The sequence below is a fragment of the Stereum hirsutum genome, assembly GCF_000264905.1.
Source record: "Stereum hirsutum FP-91666 SS1 unplaced genomic scaffold STEHIscaffold_4, whole genome shotgun sequence".
Lineage (NCBI taxonomy): Eukaryota > Fungi > Basidiomycota > Agaricomycetes > Russulales > Stereaceae > Stereum > Stereum hirsutum.
The window spans coordinates 2,198,540-2,222,501 of NW_006763134.1; the positions used below are offsets into that span (position 1 = coordinate 2,198,540).

At 50.6% G+C, this 23,962-nt stretch overlaps 4 protein-coding genes across 4 annotated transcripts; 3 read left to right on the plus strand and 1 right to left on the minus strand.

Moving 5' to 3' along the window:
* Positions 1 to 601: 601 nt before the first annotated feature.
* Positions 602 to 15,343, plus strand: STEHIDRAFT_154965 (uncharacterized protein; the record flags this gene model as incomplete). Its single annotated transcript, XM_007302085.1, has 74 exons — positions 602 to 701; positions 838 to 1,210; positions 1,275 to 1,299; positions 1,357 to 1,653; positions 1,711 to 1,771; positions 1,825 to 1,897; positions 1,966 to 2,056; positions 2,136 to 2,402; positions 2,483 to 2,552; positions 2,609 to 2,700; positions 2,756 to 2,885; positions 2,949 to 3,164; positions 3,222 to 3,269; positions 3,323 to 3,426; positions 3,478 to 3,532; positions 3,590 to 3,724; positions 3,785 to 3,898; positions 3,965 to 4,229; positions 4,284 to 4,385; positions 4,439 to 4,521; positions 4,575 to 4,704; positions 4,765 to 4,808; positions 4,862 to 4,900; positions 4,963 to 5,151; positions 5,193 to 5,240; positions 5,310 to 5,321; positions 5,380 to 5,534; positions 5,586 to 5,837; positions 5,892 to 5,927; positions 5,977 to 6,551; positions 6,606 to 6,619; positions 6,670 to 6,703; positions 6,762 to 6,789; positions 6,839 to 6,881; positions 6,934 to 7,487; positions 7,540 to 7,577; positions 7,631 to 7,725; positions 7,783 to 7,826; positions 7,881 to 7,993; positions 8,047 to 8,142; positions 8,203 to 8,249; positions 8,300 to 8,372; positions 8,429 to 8,670; positions 8,731 to 8,793; positions 8,846 to 9,400; positions 9,462 to 9,538; positions 9,595 to 9,620; positions 9,687 to 9,781; positions 9,836 to 9,882; positions 9,936 to 10,036; positions 10,091 to 10,186; positions 10,240 to 10,286; positions 10,349 to 10,421; positions 10,489 to 10,730; positions 10,783 to 10,845; positions 10,900 to 11,531; positions 11,582 to 11,616; positions 11,672 to 11,745; positions 11,825 to 11,871; positions 11,927 to 12,027; positions 12,083 to 12,178; positions 12,234 to 12,280; positions 12,337 to 12,409; positions 12,463 to 12,704; positions 12,760 to 12,822; positions 12,882 to 13,105; positions 13,165 to 13,386; positions 13,445 to 13,663; positions 13,719 to 13,749; positions 13,804 to 14,000; positions 14,060 to 14,273; positions 14,343 to 14,431; positions 14,498 to 14,730; positions 14,797 to 15,343. The coding sequence occupies 74 exons, from the start codon at positions 602 to 604 to the stop codon at positions 15,341 to 15,343; spliced, it is 10,473 nt and encodes a 3,490-aa protein (XP_007302147.1).
* A 608-nt stretch (positions 15,344 to 15,951) lies between these two features.
* STEHIDRAFT_145938 (arginyl-tRNA synthetase) lies at positions 15,952 to 19,134 on the minus strand. Its single transcript, XM_007302086.1, has 5 exons — positions 18,753 to 19,134; positions 17,691 to 18,017; positions 17,180 to 17,591; positions 16,741 to 17,116; positions 15,952 to 16,665 (listed from the first exon to the last, which is right to left on the minus strand). Exons 1-5 carry the CDS (start codon positions 18,987 to 18,989, stop codon positions 16,236 to 16,238), a joined length of 1,782 nt encoding a protein of 593 aa, XP_007302148.1. The 5' UTR covers positions 18,990 to 19,134; the 3' UTR covers positions 15,952 to 16,235.
* Positions 19,135 to 19,783: 649 nt separating this feature from the next.
* On the plus strand, positions 19,784 to 21,092 carry STEHIDRAFT_154967 (uncharacterized protein; the record flags this gene model as incomplete). The annotated part of the gene is made up of 6 exons (XM_007302087.1): positions 19,784 to 19,867; positions 19,920 to 20,067; positions 20,129 to 20,258; positions 20,322 to 20,394; positions 20,451 to 20,945; positions 21,021 to 21,092. The coding sequence occupies 6 exons, from the start codon at positions 19,784 to 19,786 to the stop codon at positions 21,090 to 21,092; spliced, it is 1,002 nt and encodes a 333-aa protein (XP_007302149.1).
* Positions 21,093 to 21,339: 247 nt separating this feature from the next.
* STEHIDRAFT_94447 (UPF0220-domain-containing protein) lies at positions 21,340 to 22,297 on the plus strand (the record flags this gene model as incomplete). Its single annotated transcript, XM_007302088.1, has 3 exons — positions 21,340 to 21,459; positions 21,550 to 21,834; positions 21,915 to 22,297. The coding sequence occupies 3 exons, from the start codon at positions 21,340 to 21,342 to the stop codon at positions 22,074 to 22,076; spliced, it is 567 nt and encodes a 188-aa protein (XP_007302150.1). The 3' UTR covers positions 22,077 to 22,297.
* Positions 22,298 to 23,962: the final 1,665 nt, after the last annotated feature.

The window sequence follows — 23,962 nt, forward strand, 5'->3', positions numbered from 1 at the left end:
TGGGGTTGTGGCGGTCGCTGCTAGTAACGCTCAGTCGAATCCAAATCCATCGATTTGCTCTCAGCGGACAGGATACAGTGGGGCTGCCAATGGGCGTGGCTTCTTTCTCTCTTTTGCATCCGTGCCAGCTTCGAATGACGCCTGTCCATTCCCATGAAGCCGGCGGTGTTGTTGGGCCACACAACATATGTTCATTCCTCTTTTCTTTCCTGTTTCAAGTCGAGTACTGATCCTTTTCTTCTTCCATTGTAGGCGCATTGAAAGTGTTTGTATGATGGGCCGTAAATGAAACCCAGACCTCTCTCGGTTAGAATATCAGTCACATGCATGAGAACGCACCGTCATCTTTATAACACTTCCATTTACCATCGACGACGATGCGGAACCCTCGTGATCGCAATTTCCGAAGCAACTGATCAGGTCGCATGCATCGTACGAACCTCGAAAAATTACGCATATGATTCTCAGGATTGGTTCGCGTCTCGAGCCTCGGCTACATCTTCCTGGCCTGCGCGTCGTCCCCCCCGAGAGCTCCTCCCACTCATCCTCAACGCTCCTACCCTTGCCAGTCGGGAGAGTCTTCGAGGTTTGACGCTCGACCATGGCGGAACATTCACCGAGAGAAGATAGTGGGCTGTTCGAGGGCCCTGCGCCTAGTATTGGCTCTGTACAGAGCGGAGGGTCAAGAGCTTCCTTACCGGGTACGTTCAATTTCACGCGTTTCCTTGTGTGCTCGTCCTTCCGAGTCGCTTGTTCTCGCCTTATCGAGATGCGTCGGGCTGATATACGGGCTCATTTGCGTGTATGGCTGCTTCGTCGCCGGGAATCATGCTATAGGAAACGCTGCCAGCTATGCTCATGGATCTGTGGAAGACGAACCCCGAGATGGAAGAGGCGTTGGATTAGCGTTAGGTGGAGAATCTGGGGAAGCTGGGGAAGATGTGGGGAAAGGGGCGGCTGTTGGCGCTAGTGGTGCGGGGACAGGTGCTGCCCTGGCGTCGAAAGAAACAGAGCCTAGAGCAGTCGAGGAGGGAACTCCGTTCTACGAAAAGAAAATATTCCTCCTCGGATTGGTGGTCAGCGCCCTCATCGGCATCGGTTTGCTCTTCGTGATTCTATTTCCCGTCGTCGGCGCGATCGCACAACATATTGTCGATGTATCGAGTATTGGTATCGACGCGGCGGCAATTATCCAGCCGTCAAATACTTCGTGAGCCCACTTCATTATCTAGAACGACGTTCCGAGACGCTAAAAACAAATCATATGGCGGCAGCTTCACATTGGGCCTGAACGGAACGGTGAATTCGGCCTCTCGGACATAGCTTCCAGCCACTCATGCGTCATTCATTTCACAGGTTTTCCATACCGGCGTGTTCTCTGCGATCATCTCCTTCACCCAACCACTCTCGGTCTATTGGTTGGATGGAGACAACGAAGTCCCTCTGGGGACGTTCTCCTTACAAAGTCTTAGTGCCAATCCGAAAATCAGGCGAGCGTACATCAACCAGACAACAGAGTTGACGGTCGCGGATGAGGACGCTTTTGGACGGTTCACCGCGTACATGGTGACGTCCCAGAACTTTACCTGGCGTTTGAAGAGCGACAACCTTGAAGCTCGAGCGCTGAAGCTGCCAATCTCGAAAGGGCTGAAAGTAAGATTTGAGTCGTGAGCAGTCTTCCGGGAAAAGTCGTTACTCACATCTTGACAGTTCACCAAAGACATCACGCTGAACGGGATCAACAACTTTCAGAACAACGCTGTGATAACTGGTGAGAGATACGTACGCTCGATGCCTGTCCTCTCCCGCTGATTATCCAATCAGATTTCCAACTTCCTAGTGACAGCCCAGCCGGTGGGATCAACTACGTTGCCACAACGGAGCTGTATAACCCTAGGTGAGTGCCGACCTACCTGTCCTCGCTTGTGAGGTCGATGCATGCTCACCTTCGTTCTTCGACCCCAGCCCTTTTAAACTCGGACTCGGCGTCGTTTCCTTCGCCCTCAGCTATCAGGGTGTTTATCTCGGCTTGGGATCAAGCGACAACACTAACATCGTCAGTATCACATGTTTATGAGCCGCCGCTAATGTGGTGGCGGCTAGCGCACTCATGCTCATGCCCATATGCTTTCCAGAGCCCCGGAAACAACACTATCACGCTCAGTGGCGTCCTTGTGCCGCACAATTCCACGACCGACCTCGCCGTCATTTCCGATCTCTTCACTCGGTACCTGAATAGCGAGAGTTCGCCTGTCGTTGCGAGGGGTCTGTCGACGGAGCAGGCGGACGGGACAGTTATTTCATGGCTGTCGACGGGCTTGCAAGCGTTGTCGTTGACAGTCCCACTGAAGGATCCGACCGGCGAGATCGCCCCCATCAAGACTATCACTATCGGAAACTTCGTGCGTCTTGTTCCCCTCCTTTTTCACGGGATACTGCAGTACGCCGGGCTGAACTCGACTATGATCTCGATCTGCTACAGAATTTGGACTTCTCTTCGGATGATCCTTGGGCCCCGGTTGCGAACACGAACACGGTGCAAGCTTCCCTGAGTTCGTCATCTCGCTCACGATAACCAACTTGCTGTACACTGAGTCTTCGTTTACAGAGGTACCATTCGGTTTCGACCTGTCCATTGGTCAGATCGAAAATGCCTTCAACATCAGCAAGAATGGCTCTGCAGTGGCTGGACTTTCGACGGTGCGTCCAAGCTCCTGGCCAGCGTCGCTGTGCTGACTTGCACAAATCTTTGTAGCCTTTGGGGGCGTCGACGTCCGCGATCAACGTCCTTGGACCGCAGGACACTGAAGGGTTAATCAATATCAGCATCGCAGACACGGCGCTCTCGATCCCTGACGCCATGCACTCGATCTTCTCTCAATTCAGTAAGTCCTAGCGTTTCCGGCCATTTCACGTGAGATCTGTACTAATGAGTCTTTACCTGAAAGCAACCGATTTAACGGACGGCGCATGGTACCAATTCCAACTTATCGGACATGCTAGGGCGATTGCCAATCTGAGCATCGGAGAGCTCACACTTGACCCTATCAACTTCAATGTGACGTCTGGATTGGACGGTCTGGAAGGATTGCAAGGTCTAGTTGATATTGATAGCATCGACGTTGTGGGCGGAACGACGGAAGGCTTGTCGCTCTCAATTGATGGTGCGTCCAGCAGACTTGTTCACGGGCATCAAACGTGCTGAGTTACATACATGATAGTTGACATATACAACCCATCCAATCTCAATCTCTTCACCGGCGATCTGGGTAAGTCTTTGCTTGCCACCTGGTGTCCTAGGTACTAATCCTGAATCTATTAGTTCTCCAACTGTGGCGCGGAGCTGGTCTTTTGGGAACGTCCACGTTACCAAATCTTACTCTGGCCATGGGCAACAATTCGGTGTCCGCTACTGCCATATTCGCGGTACGTTAGCCTCGAAGTTTTCAGTTCGGTTCGATACTCATCGTCCGCTAGCCCAACAACAGCACTGAGGGATCGCAAACCCTCAACCAGTTCGTTGGAGGCGAGAGTATGTACCTCACCAACCCCTTCTCTTAACATAAGGCTTAGCTATGCCTGCCTCTAGATGTGGACCTCGAAATTTCGGGCTACGACGGTAGCACAAACGTGGCGTCGTTATTGCAGGCTATCCATTCGCTCGGTATCAACGCGACTCTACCTGGCTTGAACACCTCTCTATTGCAGTCTGCTGCCCTCGAAGGTACATGTTGTTCATTCTACATTCCCATCGAACATGTGGCAGACTAACAATGCCTCTTAGTCTTGGACACTACTGGACACGAGGACAACAACACCCATGTGACGGTCACCCTCAACAATCCCTTCACTGCGGACTTGCAGATTACCCAGGTTGAATCAAACGTGTCCGCTTTCGGTATGTCATATGTCATCTTAGCTTGCGGTCTTGTCACACTCGTATGCTGACTCATGACGGTGATAGGTATTCACCTTGGCTCCATCTCGATGGCCACCAACTTTTCGTCTGCAGGAAAGGACAACACCACGTCACCTAACCTTAATTTGGACTTGAACCTCGCCCCTGAGCCCCTGTTTACGGTTACGCGTCGCCTGGCTGTTGAGGCTGGTTTGGACACAGAGCAACTCGATGGGATCGTCCAGCTGGGAGGATATCAGTACCTCGATACGAGTGGTTTCTCGGACAATGCGAAGCGATCAACCCATTCACCAAGGGACTACGTCGATAGGTTGGTTTTTTGCTTGTCCCTCAGACGAAGGAGATGTCGCTCATTATTCGGTAGTCTTCTCGGTTTACCTAGTGCCGTTAGTGACGTATACTCGGACCTGAAGTCGTACTTCAACGGTACCAAGTCATCACTCGAGCGTCGCGACAATATCTACACGTACGTTTTGGCCTAATCTTGATAGTAACGAGCTTGTTTGACTCCCGATACAGAAACTTCAACCTGCCGAATTTCGTGGACGCGGCATTCAAGGGACTCAAATCCGACGTAAATCTCACCGCAGGCGTCACCATCGGTAAGTGTCTCTGAAACGCTCACTATGCAAGCTCTCTGACGATCTCGGTACAGGCGATTACTCCACTAGTTTGACGTACATGCAGTCTGGTGTCACTACCACTACGGACGATTCAATCAACCTCCTGCTCCCTATCTTAGCTCTTCCTATTGTCCAGAAGATCGTTGACGCTTCGCTCCTTGGGTAATTAACATCTTTCTATATTCACCCGCATAAGCTGATTCTTTGGAACATATACGCTAGCGTGAACAACGTTCTCATCAGCGACATTGCGGAGGATTCGTTCGGTAAGAATGCATAACAGGCTTCTCATACGATGCGTCACTGATGCCTTCCCCAGCCACTTCACTCTCGGGCTTCATCGACCAATCTGGACCATGTACGATATTTAGTCGTGCCACAACACTTGCGTGTCACTAATAGCGAACTTTATAACGCTAGTTGATGCCTCTATATCGTTCCCTTCGGGATTGGACATCGCATGGCAGAACAGGTCCCTCGGGAACATACAGATGCCTGACATCAATATCACCGGCGACGTTGGCGGGAACTTCTCTGTAGATACGACGTTCAATGTCGCGGACGTTGACCACCTCACTGATTTTACCAAGGCAGGTCCCTTCCTACCATGTAGGCACATCCATGTCTGACTCGAAATATCTAGGCGTTAGTCACTTCGGAGACCTTCGAGTGGCAAATTTCTGGGGAGAACCTTACCGGTGAGTAGTCTACGTGTCTGATTCGAACCGCCGTTAAGCGCTGAATCCCACCACGATTCATCCGTTCAGTTTCTGCCATCGGTGAGTATTCCCTAGCTGTTCGTCGGGAATTTGTAGTCACAGCTGTGCGGGGCGATAGGTATATCCGTTCCCGGAGTCTCCCTGTCATCGAAGTCCGTCCAACTCAAGGGCTTGAACAATCTCGCAAATGGTGTTGTCATCGACTCTTTCGATCTTCCAGAGAACGATCCCGAAGGTGGAATACACCTCACAATCCAGAGCACAGTCACAAACGTACGTGTAGCCACTATGAGAGCGAGTTCAATCTCTAAAGATCTCCTATAGCCCTCGCAAGTCGGGTTCTCGCTGTCTTCCATCGCCTTCCAAGCATACTTCGGAGATACGAACTTGGGTCCTGTGGCGTCGTCAGATTTTACTCTTGGATTCGAGTCGGCGACGTCACTTCCATTAGCTGGCCGCCTTATTCCACAAGATTCCGACTCAGGATTGGCCGACGTATCCACCGTCTTCAACAATTATGTCCACGGCATGAACAGCAACGTCACCGTATGGGGAGACAGTGCTGGACCTACTAACGTACGGAGACCCTCCTGATTGCTTAGTTAGAGGTTTCGCTGACCAGGGGAACAGGTGACATGGCTTAACGAAGGCATCAAGAGTCTACAGGTACGCTCTTTGGTGCACCTCAATGACCACTATGCTCACGACCCTTCAGGTCCAGACAGTCTTGCCCAACAACGGCACTCTGGATATCATCAAGTCGGTCGCCTTGGACGAGCTCAATCTCCAGTTCTCCACAGATTCGGTGTGGAATCCCTCGACAAGCAGCAACGATGCCAATGCTGCGTTCACGATTCCTTTCGGCTTCCCTATCAATATCACAGCCGTCGAACAAAACATTACGATTGGTTCCAACGGCACGTTCATCGGCGAGCTCGCCATCCCGAAGGGCCCGACCACGACGGATGTCGATAACCGCATCATTTACCTCACGTTCTCCGACGTCCCGTTGTCTGCGTTCGGGGACAAGCACAGCTCGTTCCAGCAGTTCCTTGCAGATACGACTGTCAATGTCAATGAGACCATGACACTCTCGGGGAATGCGAACACCGATGCTGACACTGCGGTCGGCTTGCTCAGCCTCACTGATATCAGTTTCACGGTAGATACCACCATTGCTGGCTTGCAGGGTCTGAGCACGCAACCCGTCACCGTCTCGAACTTGGATGTGGCCCAGGGTTTCACGGACTATCTCTTGATCACGGTCAATGCGGCGCTGTTCAATCCGAGGTATTTTCTCCTTCCATTATTACAAGACTTGCTATCTGACCACGAAATTTCCAGCAACATCACGATAGGTGAATTCCTCGACAATCCCCTCGCTCAGGATTACTGATCTATAGCGTAGGTGCGGGCGACGTCGCCTTTCCTCTCGAATTCCAGTCAGTATTCATAATTCTTCGTGCAAGTTTCCTTCATCATTGGCTGATCATAAGACAGGGGTGCTCAAGTCGGGACGGCGGATATAGTACGAGCTCTGCTTTCTATCCGACACAGCCTACTAATACTTCCTCTAGAGCGATATCGAGATTGAACCTGGAAACAACACATACAACATCGGTGCGTCGTATGTCATACCAAGGTCGTATCTTGGTACTGATATCTAAAACAGACGTCCACTACACCCCACAGGGCAGTGCGGTACCAATCGGACAGCAACTCCTTGAGAATTACCTCCAAGGAGTGTCTTCGAACACAACGATCCAAGGTTCAACTGACTCGACACCTATCGAGTCGTTGCAGCTTGCACTATCAGAGATTCAGCTCGCGGCGACCATACCTGCCCTGCACCAAAATTTGATTACCAGCGCTTCCTTGGTGTTTCCTACTGATATCGTGCAGACCGGCGTTGCACGGAGTTCCTTCGTTCTGGACAACCCATTCACGGCGAGTATCAACATATTGGATATCACGGCAAACGCTACCTTCCAAGATCTGTTCTTGGGCGACATCGATCACGTCGACGTGTCCTCCTCCCCTATCCATGCCGACGGACACGCGAATATTACTTCGGAGCAGATACCTTTCAACTTCAACCTCGACCCTACAATGATCATCAAACTCCTGACAGCTGGCGCCGCCAACAATCGTGTGGGCCTTGGGCCCCTTCCGGATCTCTTCAATATCGCCCTTGCGAATCCCGACTATGGATCCCAGATCAATACGGTATTATGCGTTTACATTATCTTTCGGCGGCCTGCTGATTTCTTCCTTGCAGTCGGTAGTGACGGATGGGTCAGATTCTACCTGCGTCAGGTAGGACCGTTCCTCCTAATCATCTTTCACGATACTTAATTCTCTACTCTCAGCGGGAATCAGTTTGATGTCGACGATGCTATCCTCAATGCACTGAAGAACTTAGATGTGACGTTGGCAATTTCAACATCTACGAAAATCGACGAATGTAAGCTCTAACTTTGGGTGAGTACGGTCTGCGTAGCCGCGCTGATATTCTCTATAGTTGCCACCAATCTCGCGTTCTCCCAATACAATGTGTCCGCGATCGTGAGTTCCTCGACGTATGCCGAACTCACCCTTGACTGACCATCTTTATCCAAGACCGATGGGACAGCACTATACCTGATTGGAGCAGTGGCACCGCCGATTGTGCAGACCTTGGTGGACCAAGCCTCTCTCACATTTAGTCAGGCCAACATCAGGCTCGTTCCTAGGTTGCTCGGACATCGTATTCTGGTGGCTGAATCGAGTCTTCCTTTACCTACAGTAACATCACCGACGCTGGTTTCGACCTTACTCTCAACGGTTCTCTGACGGGTACAGGCCCTCTCGACGCAGAAATTACGTTCTTAGAACCAGTCAGGTATGCAACCCTATATACCATCGAAAAAGATTCGCAGGGACTGATCATTGCACTTTGCAGCGTCTCTTGGGAGGGTAACAACATTGCAGAGATCTCGTTGCCTCCTGGTAAGAGTCTAAAACATGAGAATGGAAACACCAGCTTATTTTCTACCTAGTGTGCGCTGGGGCAAACTCGGGTGTTCCCGTTTACCAGACCTCTGGTCACTTGACAATCACGGACACCGACGCGTAGGTCCCATCCCCTATCGGTTTTCAAGATGTTTGCGAGCTAACACACGCCACAGCTTCACTTCCTTTACGAGCTTCCTGCTTCACAATCCCAGCTTCGAATGGATTGTCTCGACGCCTCATCTTCGAGTCACTGCACTGGGGACGAACTTTGATGGCGTAAACTTGAGCAAGAACATCTCTCTCGACGGGTTCAACAATCTACCGGGAGTTACAATCAGTGACTTTGACCTCATGGGAAGCACGAGCGACAGCGGTATCGAGTTCGACACGATTGCGTTAATCCCATCGCCCGCAGGTAGAGTGGCCTCTGTACACCGTCGAAGTCTTCAGTGCTGATCACATTTCTGACACTCAGACCTGGGCATCAATCTCGGAACAGTTGGCTTCATCGGTTTCTTTGAGGGGACTGAGATCGGCCGTGCGTCTTTCTGCTCTATCTGACTGACTTCGTATTGACGGCTTCTTCGCAGCAATCACCGGTGATAGCCTCTCGCTTGCGCCAAAGTCCGACACGAGCGAGCCTTTGAGTGGCGAAATCATACCTCCAAGTGACGCTAATCTGTTCAAGATCGACACGTTATTCTCGCAATACGTCTCAGGCGCGAACCAAACCCTCAACGTCGTGGGGGATTCGGTGGAGCCCTCTGGTACTGGTTCTGCCGCCGTCGGGTGGCTGAGTACAGCGTTCAAGACCTTGGATTTGAACGTGACGCTGCCAGGACTACAGCAGCAGTTGATATCAGAAGTTTCACTGACTTTCCCGACTGACATCGTGCAGACGGGTGTCGCAGAGGCTACATTTACACTGGATAACCCCTTCACGGCTGGGTTGAACGTCTTCGAGATCACGACTAACGCGACCTACAAGGACTTGTTCCTCGGAGACATTGACCATGTCGATGTCTCTTCCTCGCCAATTCATGCCGACGGTCATTCAAATGTTACCTCGCAGTCGTTGCCTTTCAACTTCAACCTTGATCCCACGACCATCATTACTTTACTGACCGATGGTGCTGCAAACAATGGTTTGTTGATTATATGTCAGGTCCACACATTTTCGCGTCTCATTTTGATATGTTGGTCCAGGTGTCGATCTCGGTCCGCTGCCTGATCTGTTCGCTATTGCACTGGCGAATCCCACATATGGCAGTCAGATCAATACTGTGAGCCCCTTCAGTAGGCGTCGCATGTAACTTACACTGAAGCTCGGATCATACAGTCTGTCGTGACGGATAACAGCAGCTCGTGCGTCAGGTGAGGTCCATCCGGTTCATGCACACTGACCATCTCTCACATGTTTATTTTATCCAGTGGGAACCAGTTTGATGTGGACGACGCGATCCTTGCGTCTTTCGAGAACCTTAACGTCGATTTAGATATTGAGAGCGGGGTCCGTATTGACCAATGTAAGGACATCGCTTTTGAGAAACGTATTTTCTTCCTAACTCGTTCTGCGTTAGCCTTCGCCGCCGACTTGACTTTCAACCAATCGAATATCCCTGCTCTCGTAAGCCAATCCCGACTGATTTTGACTGATGTACAACATTGACAGGCATATAGACAGACAACACGGCTCTCTATCTGATAGGGGCAGTAGCTCCTCCGATCGTCCAGACCTTAGTTGATCAAGCGGAGCTCTCGTTCAGCCAAGCAAACATCTCGTTCGTATTCCCGTATTCCCCCTACGCTACCACAGAATAACATCGCCGATCTAGGAATATCACCAATGAGGGCTTTGACTTGTCGTTATCGGGTTCGTTGACCAACACTGGCCCACTTGATGCGGAGATTGCCTTCGTCGAACCTGTTACGTGAGTTCCAAAAGCTCTGCACATACCGACTAGGTACTAATGCTATGGTAAAGTGTCTCATGGAATGGCAACGACATCGCCCAGATATCCCTTCCTTCGGGTCAGTAAACTCAATGTTTTTTCAGGGCTTACAGGATCTGCTTGACGGAAAGGCATCTACAGTATGTGCTAGTGCAAATAGCGGTGTGCCGGACTACGAGACCAATGGACATTTATCTATCACTGACACAGACGGGTGAGTGTTGTCCACAACAACTCAAGTGCGGCTTTCGAAGAACCTTTTGACCAAGCGAAACACTCAGGTTCACGTCGTTCACCACCTTCTTACTGCATAATCCGAGCTTCGAATGGATTGTCTCGACCTCCGCCCTCCGGGTAACTGCACTTGGGACCATTTTCGATGGTGTACGCCTGAGCAAGAACATCTCTCTGGATGCCTTCAACAATTTGCCTGGCGTGACGATAAGCGACTTCGATCTCACTGGTAGTACGAGTGACGGAGGCATTACGTTCAACACATCATCATCTATTCCTTCCCCTGCCGGTAAATATTCCTTCCTCTTTTGGCACGATGATAGTTATTGACTCCTACTCAGATCTCGGTATCAACCTTGGCACGGTCGGGTTCTTCGCCTTCTTCGAAGGCACTGAGGTCGGCCGTGAGTGACATCTGCATGCCTCATAAGCTGTATCTTGACAAGCTCCTATTTCAGCCATCGAGGGGGACAGCCTCTCACTTGCACCGAAGTCCACCACAATGGAAGTTTTGACCGGCGAAATCGTCACACCGAGCGACAATGATCTATCCGAGATAGACAAGCTCTTCTCGCAGTATGTCTCCGGAGTCAACCAGACGCTCAACGTCGACGGTGATAGCGTAGAGCCGGGTGGACCTGGTACAGCAGAGATTGGTTGGTTGAGTACCGCATTCAAGACTCTCGAGCTGAATGTTATACTACCCGGGCTTCAAGAGTCTCTCATCTCCGCCGTTTCTTTGACATTTCCTACCGATATTGTGCAGACTGGAGTTGCCGAAGCCACATTCACGCTTTCCAATCCGTTCACGGCCGGACTGAATGTTATCGAAGCTTCTGCCAATGCGACGTTCCGCAACTTGTCCCTCGGTGATATTGACCATGTTGATCTATCATCATCGCCTATCCATGCGGATGGACACTCGAACGTCACTTCTCAGGATTTACCATTCCACTTTAACCTTGATCCCACGACTATCATTACGCTCTTAACGGATGGGGCCTCCGACAATGGCGTGGATTTAGGGCCCCTGCCAGACTTATTCGCTATTGCACTCGCAAATCCGGACTACGGCTCGCAAATCAATACGGTGCGTCATCATGACGAGGCGAGATTTTCCCTTCTGACATAGCTCATTAGTCCGTCGTAACGGATGGTAATTCGTCGTGTGTGAGGTTGGTACACCTAGTGGCATCCAAACATGACTTATGACTGACCAACCACTACTAGCGGCAACCAATTTGACGTGGACGACGCCATCCTGGCCGCACTCAAGAACCTTCAAGTTAACCTTGATGTCGAGAGTGAAGTTCGGATCGATCAATGCAAGTTTCATTCTGTTTAAATCTCGTTTCAATGTTGACGCCTTTCCTCCCTTACTAGCCTTCGCCGCAGACATCACGTTCAACCAATCGAATGTCCCCGCTCAGGTACGTGTGTCATCCCTCAAGATGGATAGCTCCTCGTAACGGGTCTTGCCATTAGACGGATTCTACGGCTCTGTATTTGATAGGTGCTGTGGCGCCCCCTATCGTTCAAACCATAGTAGACGAAGCTGTTCTCGCCTTTAACGAGGCAAACATCACGTATGGTTTCCTACTACACACAAAAGCCACTCTTTCGTTACTGATCCTCAAACAGAAATATAACTGATGAAGGCTTCGACTTGTCTCTCGTTGGCTCTCTGACTGACGCTGGTCCTCTCGATGCGTTGATCACCTTTGTGGACCCTGTGACGTGAGAATCCCAACAGCCCACTCTTCATATTCCGATTTATTAAACATCAAATCAGGGTGTCATGGAATGGGAACGACATTGCGGAGATCACGCTTCCTCCCGGTATGTTCCTTTACATCGGAAACAATCCTATATGCTGATGCACTTATTGATTGTAGTCTGCTCGGCTGCGAACTCTGGTGTTCCGAACTATCAGACTGATGCGCATCTTACCATCCTCGATACTGATGAGTGGGTTTGTTTTGTGATCAAATTGGCCGCCACTTGACCGCGCTTGCTATCAGGTTCACGACGTTCACGGAGTATATTCTCAGTAATCCGAGCTTTGAGTGGATCGTATCGACAACTGCTCTTCGTGTGACCGCCCTCGGGACTGCCTTCGACAACGTCAATCTTAGCAAAAACCTCACGTTCAAAGCTTTCAACAACCTTCCTGGCGTGACAATCTCCAATTTTGATCTTCCCTCGGACGATCCGGCCGGTGGGATCCATGTCGAGACAGATGCTGACATCCCTTCACCTGCACGTGAGTTTTGCGCTGACCACAGCACCCATATTCAAGGCTGATCACTGTTGCTTAGAACTCGGGATCGAGCTTGGAACTGTAGCGTTTTCCGCATTCTATGAGGGTCTGGAGGTTGGATGTATGTCCTATGCTTTTACGAGTTCGTAAAGTTCCTTTATCTGACTTTCTTTTCAACAGCGCTCTCGGGTGACAATCTGTTCCTGGCTGCCGAATCGGACACAACCCTTCATCTTTCCGGTCGCCTGATTCCTCAGAGCGGTGATGATCTCAGTACCATCGGGCAGCTCTTTACTCAATTCCTGGCCGGTGAAAACTCAACCTTGAACGTAGAGGGAGATTCAGTGCAGCCTCCTGGTGCAAGTGGCGCAGTTGGATGGCTGACGACTGCTTTCAAAACCTTGGTGAGACTTGGTTGCCTGATGGCATGGGCATGGTGCACTAACTGGCTAAATTCTTGTAGACGCTGAACGTGACATTACCTGGGGAGAAATTCACGGTCATCGAGTCCATCATGCTTTCCGATTTGGAGTTAGTCATGACGGACGACTCTGAAGCATTTGCACCCCTAGCCAGCTCGGAGCACACCCTGGCCCAGTTCAAGAATCCGTTCGGCTTCTCTCTCCAGGTTGTCGATTCAGGCGAGAACATCACTCTTTCGTCTGACGGAACCGATATTGCCGAGGTACCCGCCTACTTGCGACATACCGTTGCTCATTGCTGACGTCGTGACCCGTCTATAGTTGGTTGTACCCTCGACCCCAACTGAGAGCGGCGTATCTACAGGAAATGTCGCCGATCTGACCATCAGCTTTTCCAATGCGACATTGACTTCTCTGAACAATGACGCCTTCTCGGCGTTCTTCGAGGCAGTGACGGACACAGAGGGAGTCAGCTTCGAGTTAAATGGGGAGGCTAATATCGTAGCCAGGACCTCTATCGGCGATGTCCCGATCGCAGGTGTAAGTGTGATCACTAAGTCACCCTATTTCTAACCTCACTTACGATATATTCCAGATTGGATTCAATGTGACGACAAGCTTGGCTGGTAAGCTCTTTGTTAGGCAAGATAACAGGCACTCCTGCTGACGTTCGCTTACAGGTCTCAACGGACTGGGCGGCACTGCGCAACTCAGCAACGTCTCTGTGACCGGCAGTGGAGGTGATGGCGGGAGCGAGTATATTGTCGCACCTTTGACCGTTGCGCTCAGCAATCCCTCCAACATTTCCCTGGACACGGACGACGTGTCCTTCGCCGTGTACTATGACAATATCAAGATTGGAAGAGCAGCTATTGACGTAGGTCTTTCTCTGCTTATACACCGAAGAAGATTACTCATGAGGGCATCCCTTCATAGAACCTGAACCTGGTTCCAGGCGATAACTCGGTTGAGGCAGAGTTCCACTACATGCCAGATGATGCCAACGACACAATCGCACAAGGATTCATCAGCGACTTCGTGCAGTCTTCCGACAGTCTTCCGCTTACCATCAAAGGAGACGAGGACAGCTCACCGTATGGATCTCTTGTTCCTGCATTGGAAGGTATAACTATCGAAACCAGTCTAGAGAGTACGTCAAGTATCCATTTCATCTTACAGTGACATGTACCCTAATTGCTATTGTGCACCGTCTCTCCAGGCATGAATGCTGCGCCAATCATCACGCACATCAACGTGTTCATAACTCTGGATACTCTGCTCGATAATCTTGTCTCTATCAATTTCGATGTGCGTTCTATTCACCATTAGCCCCTAACTGATTTGTTAATGAACGATTAAACTTGCTCCTTTCAGCTCGCGAACCCTCTCGATTCCGATTTGACCGTCACATTCTCCCAAGTCGACTCCGGTGTGGATAATACCACGTATGCCCACTTCGACCAGAGCTTCGACAGCTTCGTTGTCCCAGCTGGAGGCACGGCCAATTCTGGTACCTTCGGTAATGTCCTTCTTACCAAAGGTGCTTTGCTTTCGTTGGGTATTATTCCACTGGGGTATCTCGATGTCTTTGCTGCCGCCACAATCCAGTAAGCCCACGTCTATCGTTATCTTGAAAATATATAATACTAAACGGCCTTTTCTCTTTTCACCAGGGTTGGCGACCAGAGCGGATATACTCTTCCCTGGCTCCACATCACGCAATACGACGTTCCAACGACTTATGGTCTTTCTCTCAGCATATCCGAGATGCAGTCGATCCTAACCAACTCGACGAACTCGACCTCGCCGGCGTCTAGCATCCTCTCAGGTGCAGGATCCGCCGCGTCTAGCATCGTCTCAGGAGCTACTAGCTTCGCCGGCAGCGTCGTTTCTGGAGTGACCAGTGCTGCAGGAAGTATCGTCAGCGGTGTTACCAGCGCAGCCGGAAGCGTTGTCAGTGAGATTACGAGCGATGCGGGCAGCGTGGTGAGCGAAGTGACGAGTGGCGTGGGGAGTGTAGTCAGCGATGTTACCAGCGATGCGGGAAGTATCTTCAGTGATGCGACGAGCGCGATCGATAGTGCAACGTCGGAGGCAGCGAGCGCGGCTGGAAGTGTAGTGTCAGGGATTGTGGGAGGGATTACGGGGGCGCTGCCTGAGCCAACGGTGGACGCTGCAACGGCGTCTTCGACTGCGTCAGCTTCGGACTCAGGCTCATGATAATTTTACTTTTGCTGCTATCTCTGTACTTGTAGTGAGTGCTTCAGCCCGCCTTCTTCCCAACCATTGTGCTGACCTGCTATCGTAGTCGGTTATGAAATCACTCCATCTCACGTCTTGTCGCACGATGCTTTGCATACACGTCTTCACTGTCATCAACGGACCTTTCACTATTTTTTGCATGCCTTTGCTCGATGGACCCTGCTCACCATTATTTCTTGGCATCGCTGTGTTCGAGCGCAGCTGAACTTGCTATCGTATATCGCATACTATCTGTGGTCCGACAGAGTCACCGTTCTATACCGTGATCTCACGCACTTGTGATGTCCCCGTTACCGCCCAAAAGCCTTGATTTGATACGTATGTTATGTTCTTCCGCTTCGCGTCCGATTCACCGTTTACCCAGTACAAATACCTTTTATACCTGCTTCTCTCTGTGTGTTAGTACTTTCTGCTATTTTTCATACTTCGGCCTGTGTCAACATACATCGGTCCTTCGATAGTGTATACACACTTTTGTACAATGCTTTTTGCGCTGCAAAACCCATGCAAGTTGCGTGAGGACCATTTGGCTGTATCTTCGCTTCAAGCGACACGTAATAAAAATTATATTCCCAGTCATCTCCTCTGTATGAGACGGTTACAGCCAGCTAACTGGCGGCGTGCGTACTTGCCAGCATCTGTCTGAAACTGGTTTGACCACGAATAACCCAGGTCTGATGGTACCCAATGTGGGACAAACGTCCTAGTCGAAAGCAACATTGAGATGATGCGCGTCTAATAAAAACTACTGGCATCAAGTACAAGAAAATTAGCACTTCGCAGACACGTCTTCAGTCTATCTACCGCCAAGTCGCACTGCACGAGCGTCTCGTTATATATGCTGCACAGCTCACATCCTGTCCAACGGCCTAATGCTCAACAGCCTCATTCCCGCCCCAAGCACGTCCCTCGCACAAAGATACAACCACATCCTCGCCTTCTTCTTCTCCACATCCGCCTCACTCTTGATCACCACCGTCTCCCACGCACTTGAGATCGCATGGCTCAACCTAAACAAGAAGGTCACCACTCCGCTCGGCTCATGCGTTTTGAGCGCCGTCTTGACGACGTCGGGGTATGTGCCGAGGAGGAATACGATTTCGCGAGCGGCGGGCTCGATGAGAAGGGAAGTGTCAATTTCAGAGGGAGGTGGGAGGGGGAAGATTTCGGGGTTTTTGCGAGCGACGGAGGCGAGACGGACGTGGGCGTATTGGAGGTAGGGACCGGTGTCGCCCTCGAAGGATTTCATTCGGTCCCAGCTGAAGTTGTAGTTATTGATTCTGCGCATCGTCAATTACACACATTAGTACGAGTGCGCCTCGAAGAGTATGCGAATGGGGTGAAATGAGACGAACCGCTTGGCAGCCATGTCCTGGATCTTGATACCGGTGATACCGATTTCCAGACTCGTGTACTCCGGATCCTCGATAGCGGCATACTTCTCCTCATTCTTCCTCATCTGCTCATGCATGACCGCCGCAGCCTCCGTGATGATCTGGTCCAAGAACACAGCCGTGCCCTTCCTGGTAGACATACCCAGGACGAGACCATAGTTGACGTGTTCGAGACGGTCGGCCCAGGGGAACTCCATGAGCTTGAGGATCTTGAAAAATTGGGAGACATGGAGGTCCTGTTGGGAGGAGATAATGTAGATCATCTTATCGAAATTATATTTCTCGTATCGCTCAATGGCGCCTCCGATGTCTCGAGTGAGGTAGATCGACGTTCCGTCTGCGTTCGATAAGCCCAGTTAGAACAGCGGTCACAGACGCTCGGTAGAACGGAATGACCAACCTTTTTTCCTCAAAACCGCCTTTCCCATCTTCCACTTCTCCAAATCCACCAACTTCGCCCCCTCAATATCGCTGATTAACCCCATCTCATTCAGCCTCTCCAACGCCTTATCCTGCCACTCCTTGCCCACCTTACTTTCCCCCGTATACTCATCGAAGCTCACGTTCAACCTCGCATATTCCTCCTCGTACTTCTTCACTGACAGCTCCCGCCAGACCCGCCAATTGGATAGTGCAGACTCGTCGCCATCCTCCATGCGCCTAAACCAGGCGGCAGCGGCGGTCTTGACGGACTCGTCTTTGGTTGCGTCGGCGTTGATTTTGACGTAGATATCGTAGAGATGCTTGATCGCGTCTTTTTGGAGCTCTTCTTGTGAGCCGTACTTCTCGAATCCGACGGCGATCAACCCGAACTGGCAACATGGCCCAAAAAGGAAGGTTCGATCAGCCACACAGATTCTTTCCGCTCCCAACTTGGCTGGTCAAAAAGAGAAAAGGAGAGCGGAACACACCTGAGTTCCCCAATCACCCAGATAGTTCAAGCTGACAACGTCCCACCCACACGCCTGATATAAATTCGCCAAAAACGCTCCAATGATCGTGCTCCTCAAATGCCCCACATGGAAGCTCTTGGCGATATTCGGACTCGAGTACTCGAGTACGACTTTCTTCCCCTTTCCGGACGTATTCGATCCGTACTCGGGCTTTTGGGAGGGGGTGTCGTGCGAGAGTGTGTGGACTTGGGTTAGGACGGCGCGGGTGAGGGAGGCGGTGTTGCACATGAAGTGGAGGAAGGCTTTGTCGTGTTGGACGGAAGAGATGAAGTCATCGGCTTGAAACTAGAAGTGAACAGGGGAAGATAAGTCAGTCATTTGAGCTGAATTAACTGTTTTGATACATCGTCCAGGGTGGATGAGAGTATCATATCATTCAAGTTATCATGAGGAATTTTTGGGTTTCTCGTATTCCTGAAGCGATGAGAATCTAGATCAACGTGCTAACAAGTGCATGCCATATGATCCCTAGGAGAGCCTGTAACAGTCACAACTCCGCAAAATAAACTGTAGGTCGAGTATACGGTCTGCTATACTGACGTATTCGCTAGCCATTTTCGAAGGTCAAAGTATCAATCAACCTTTCAGGACTGGAAGGTTATTGGCTGTCCGAAAGTTGATGCACGCTGTGAGGAGCGCCCACACTGACGGGCGACCGCCACACAGACAAGACATGATAGATATCACCCTAAAGAGATAATGTTCTTGAAGTTATTGACAAACGAGGGTCTCCCAAAGGATTGGAAGACAAACGCAATTGACCATGGGCAAAATAGCGAGGCGTTTGGGTGTAAGGAACGCTCTTCAGCAAACCCTCAAGCCTGCGCCCGCCACATCTCAATTCTATCAGAGGTCACAACAACCATCCGTGCCCAGCCTTCAGCAACATATTGGTTCTGCAGCAATTACACCACAACATATCATGCGCAATATGTGTTGGGCCACACTGTGCAATGTGGGCGCTGTGCCTTCGACGTTTCTACCTCGCTCGAAACAAACAATACATGAATCAACGCTCACCGATTCGGTCACCTTCTTCGCCAAGTCGTCGATCTTACCGGGTAACCTAAACCTCGGCAACGCAATGGTAAAGTCAACACCCTTCTTCCCGTAGTCCACTCCTTCATAAACCTTCTCGACCGTCAGCGGTGGCCCAAGCGCATCTGCAACTCGCTTTGCTATCGAAATCCTGAAAGAATCGAGTACACATCGCCCTGGCTCCGTTCCAGGTACTTCTGGGAGTGATGGTAGAGACATGAAGAGATCCGGAAGTGTTTTAGTCGTGGTCACTGGGAGAGTTGTGATCGCAGGTGCTGTAGGATCGAGTCGAATGAAAATTGACCGCCTGTGGATGATTTGTGAATATTTGGGGCGTATATATATACAAGAGGGGGGGAGGGGGCGCCGGGAAAGGCAAGGCTGCTTATAACAGCTCGAGATGACTCGTGCAAGAATTTTGTTGACCGGGTTTGAAGCAAGCCCAAATCGATCTTCGCACCGAAAACAGCCAAAAGCAGCCACTAACACGGCCACGTGCTTGACTCGACTTTTAGTGGCGTGTGGCCTTGATGTGGCCCATACTCATGACATCGTTCACCATCGCGGTTGGAAGTCACTCGGTAAACATAATTGGTGATATTAAAGGTGAGATCGTTCTTAAAGATGTGACAAGTAAAGATAAACATGAAGTGGCCATGATAGCGAGGAGGTGGCCCGACCGACTACTTAGTCCTCCCACAACTTCCGGTCAGAATTGAGGGCACAACGGGCAACGGTTACGGTTGCCACCAGCGCCGGGTGACACCTCATGGACAATACATTTCTTACTCTGTGTCAGGCTAACGCTTTGTCTTTCTGAACTAGCGTGGGATCGGGCACAGCGAAACGACAAAGAGACAAAGGCTGTAATCAGTGCCAGAGTGTCACACGTGCCGTTGGCACTGTTGCCTATAAAACCCCGTAGTCACAACTTGATCTCGGACTACAACACACCTCTCACCCCAGCACACCCCAGCCGCGTATCTCTGTTCCATACTTTTCACTCTACCGTCATGTCTGAAGTCGTCGATACTAACAGCCTCATGTGCACGGAGGAAGATGTCTTAAAGCTCTGGCAGTCTGCTTTGCTCACCAACGTAGGTCTGTCGAATATGAGTACTACCCGCCGTGACTAATGTTTATGCCCAGCCGGGTATTGCTTCAAAGATGACTCTAGAGGATCTCCGATCCTGGTATGGAGGATACTACGCCCCCGATGGAACGCGGCTCTATAGACACTCCTCCGTATCGCAAGCTTTGACCTCAGGAGAGCTCGTGTCGTATTTGAAACATAAAGGTACCCACGTCATGGCCCTCCTTGTACTCGTTACCATCATAACTGACAGAATATCTTGTAGAACTGCTAGGCCGAGGCTACCAGAATATTTCATTAGCCTCCAAGGACGCCAAAGCAGAGCTTCTTGTTCTCGCTTCAGGAGGGTCAACTCGAATTTTCCTTTCTCCAATAGGCAAACTAAAGATTCAAGAGTAGGTTCAGTAATACTCTTTATCTTCAAAACAGTGGTTCAAATCCTACTATTTGTTCTCTAGTCCTGGTCCAAGCGTAGACGACGACGGAACATTCACGCTGCTGGTAGCCATGGGACTTCTTAGTGTCAAGAGAGTATGTCGTATTTCTTTCTGATGCGCTGGCCATTTGACTGAACGTAACCTCTGTAGATCTCGGAAATGCCTCACAATCCCGACTTTGGACGTGTTCGAATTCCGAACAAGGAGGTCCATCTCGGATTCTGGGGCGACTGGGTCGAGGTAAAAGCCCAGGACTACTGGTGGCGCTATGGCAGCCGCTCCTCGCTCCTCGCCGACGAGCTCCATGCTTCAATCCTTTCAGGCGACGTGAACCGTGTTCAATTATCCCTCAACCAGACTCTTGAGTCCATGACTTTCTCCGTTTCTGACCGCTTAGGCGACACGGGCTACGCCTTCTTCATTCTCAGTCTTCTTCACTACCGCACGGAATCTAGGGACGGGTGGGCATATGCAAGTGAAATTGAGCCTCGATCTGGCAGAATTGATATCAGGGCCGTCAATCTAACCGAATTGAACAAAGAAGTCCTTCTCTGTGTTCAAGCAGCGCGCTCGAGCCTGGAGGAAGCCTCGGAGTTGTTGGACCGCTTCAAGTCTCACTGTCGAGAAGGAGAATCTAAAACTCTGGTATATAGCTTGGCCATACTTGGGAACGAATGTTATGTTCAGTGTAGGTCAATGTCCGGTTGGCATCGACGTCAGGATGTGTCTACTGGCAGTGCGGGGGAGGTCGACTCCGAGATGTCCACCATGCTTGATTCTATGACCATCTAGCATTGAATTCGTGTGGTCGTAACTTGTTGTATATAACACTCATATGTATATATTTACTGCCTTTCTGAATTGTTGGAACTTGAAGAACGTTTGATGTTTTGTAGTTGGGCCACTGCCTCCCGCCCTCATGTGCCACACGGCTGCTTTCGGCCAGAGTACTCACTTGTTCCCACGCGCCTCCCACGGCTGCGCGCAGGCTTGTAGACCACGATCAACGCATACCCTCTATCCTCGACGACGAGCAGTCATGTCTCTTCCTCGCTCCAACTATGACCCTCGTCGTGTCTGCTTGAACCCATTCCCCAACCTCAACATCTCTTTCGGAAAACACCGGCGCACGATAGGCGTCTATCTTGCTGGAGGCCTCGTATGTCTCCCCCCTAATTCCACGATGGTCGTTAGAGCTAATACGATGAATTATGCCCTCGGATACAATACTATCCTTTCGGAAATATAGTTCGCACTGGCAAACTGGACATTCCTAGACGCCGCCATCCTTTCAGCGCACGCACACTCCCCAAGAAACGAGCCCGAACGACCCGTTCCAGTTCATGTCTCCTTCGTCGACTGGATCCCGGGCATCTGTAGCCTGCTCGGCATGATCATCATCAACCTGATTGACAAGGATCGCGTGAGAGGGGATGGGGACACCGCGTTTGGAGATGCGAGGGCGGTCTGGAGAGCAAGGTCGATTTTGTTCATAGGCTTTGCGTTGATGGCTGGAGGACTGGCAGGGAGTGTCGTACGTCTTCTTCACTAGTCGCTCATTCGCAGGAGAGTTGTTTTATTGACCTGTGCTCGGTTACGATTTGTCGCTATCAGACGGTCCTGGTGCTCAAGTACATCCTGAATGACTACCCCGATCAATTCCTCTACTATGGGTACGCGAACGTTTCACAAAACGTGGCGCTCATGCTTTCAGCCATTGTACTTTGGATAGCTCAGAGCGGAGGATCGGAGTACGAGTATAACCTGGCTATTTAATTATCTCTACTTTTCTCTGTCTATATTCGCTCAACGTTACTCATGTTCAGTGGTTGTCTTCGAAGGACTGGCTCGGAAGGTTGGACGTCCGTATGTTCCCTGTGTGTGACGAATGGATATCTATTGTATTTGCGTCTGGGCCTTCGACGGCTATGACAGTCGTGTTGTCCATGCTTCCCTGTACTGATCATGACAGCCGTGTACGAATATCCTCAGAATCCAGGTTTGTCCTTTCAGGTTCACTTGGGAACAACTGAATTGAGCGTGACTCGCCCCACAATTTCGCTCTTTGATGTTACCCACGTGTTGCAATGGTACAAATACCTTCGATTTAGGCTCGAAACTTTCGAGCGCTTCGTATCCTGTCCTGCGCCACCTAATTGACCCATCACCCACTCGATGCCTGCTCGACCTCGACGGACGAGTACCGTCCACGGCGGGACCATTAGCAGCGGAAACCTGCATTTTCATAGGGTTGTGGCACCCGACCCGAGGTTCGAGCGACATGCCTATGTAGACAAGAGTTTTGCTCTCGAGATTCTCTTAGGGAAACCGGGCATCCATGTCCTTATTTCCCCTCGTGGATCGGGGAAAAGTACATTGCTGCAGATGATCGAGTGAGTGAGAAACTTCGTGCTATTCCTTCTGTGTCTGGGAGTGCGTCGTATCTGGACTATTTTCGCCTTAGCTTCTGCTTGAGGTCAGGACACGAATACCCGTGGGTGGTTAATAAAGAACAGCGCCTGAAACAATTGCAGAACATCCCGCTGGATGCGCTGACTCCATCGAACACTTGGCGCTTCGAGGAGCACTTCGCTAAATATCCAGTCCCAACTTTCACCCACATGGTATGTCGTCAATAATGCTCGTCCAATTCGTTTACCGATGCCTTGTCTTCATGCACAGGTAGATCGCCCATCGGATTATTTTGAGAGAATTGCATACATGATGCACCAGTCTTGGTGTTACTGGCAGCCGTACCTCACTGCTTCCCTCATGGACCCCGAACATCTGAGGACTTTAGATATCTACAGTGAGGCACCCAGGCCCCTCGAAAAGGTCGACCCTGATGTCCTCGCCCTTTCCCTCAAGCATCTCATCAAGCTCATCTCGATAGCTACACAGGTCCAGGTGGTGGTGCTGATTGACGAATATGACAAACCACTTAGGTCCTTGGACTCTGCCAATGACGAGAAAGCTATAGAGGATTTGAGAGCTGTAAGTCTAAATCCAAGATTTTATTGATGCTCGGTCTGATGGCGCACATTTGGAGGCTGAGGAGTTTTATACGAAATTCTATCACAAAGCCTCCGAGGTTCGTCAGTTTGTTCATCTTACCTCAACCTTTCTCTGTCTCGCTCACTCGGTGGGAAGGATCGGGACGCCTTGCGTTTCGCACTCATGGTTGGAGCTTTCAACGTCTCTAAGAGTAGCTGGGGTACCGACGCGGACCCGTTGCAAGTGAGTTCATCCAGCCGTCTTCCCGACACATTCTTTTATCGAGTCCCCCGTAGGTGCACACACTGCACGGTGCCGATACTTCCCTTTCGACGGCGACTATGTTTTCAGAGGGAGATGTCGAAAACCTCCTGATAATGTCCCAGATTGACCTTCACAGTCCAAGAGTGCGCAATACTCTCAACTCTCAGTCGTGGTTTTAGCTGAATATCCTCATTAGCTCACGATGCACGATCTCCAAAAACTCTACGAGGGCTACGAAACATATGATGGAAATGTCATATACAACCCTCTCTGTCGCTAAAGCGCTCGATCGTGGAAAGATACTGTAACGATATAGGTGAGTTCCCCGCCTACTTTACATTTCTCAAGTAAAACACCACTGAGATAGCTCGTCCAAGGCCTATTACGCCTTTTGGAACAGGCGT

Bases quoted from the DNA above. Each gene is read 5' to 3' on its own strand.
- STEHIDRAFT_145938 (XM_007302086.1), bottom strand. From the start codon at position 18,989: ATGTCTCTACCATCACTCCCAGAAGTACCTGGAACGGAGCCAGGGCGA. The intron at 18,018-18,752 runs GTGAGCGTTGAT...GTTCACTTCTAG, and splicing joins CGAAGAAGGTGACCGAATCG to TTTCAAGCCGATGACTTCAT. The intron at 17,117-17,179 runs GTTGGTCATTCC...TATCGAACGCAG, and splicing joins GGCGGTTTTGAGGAAAAAAG to ACGGAACGTCGATCTACCTC.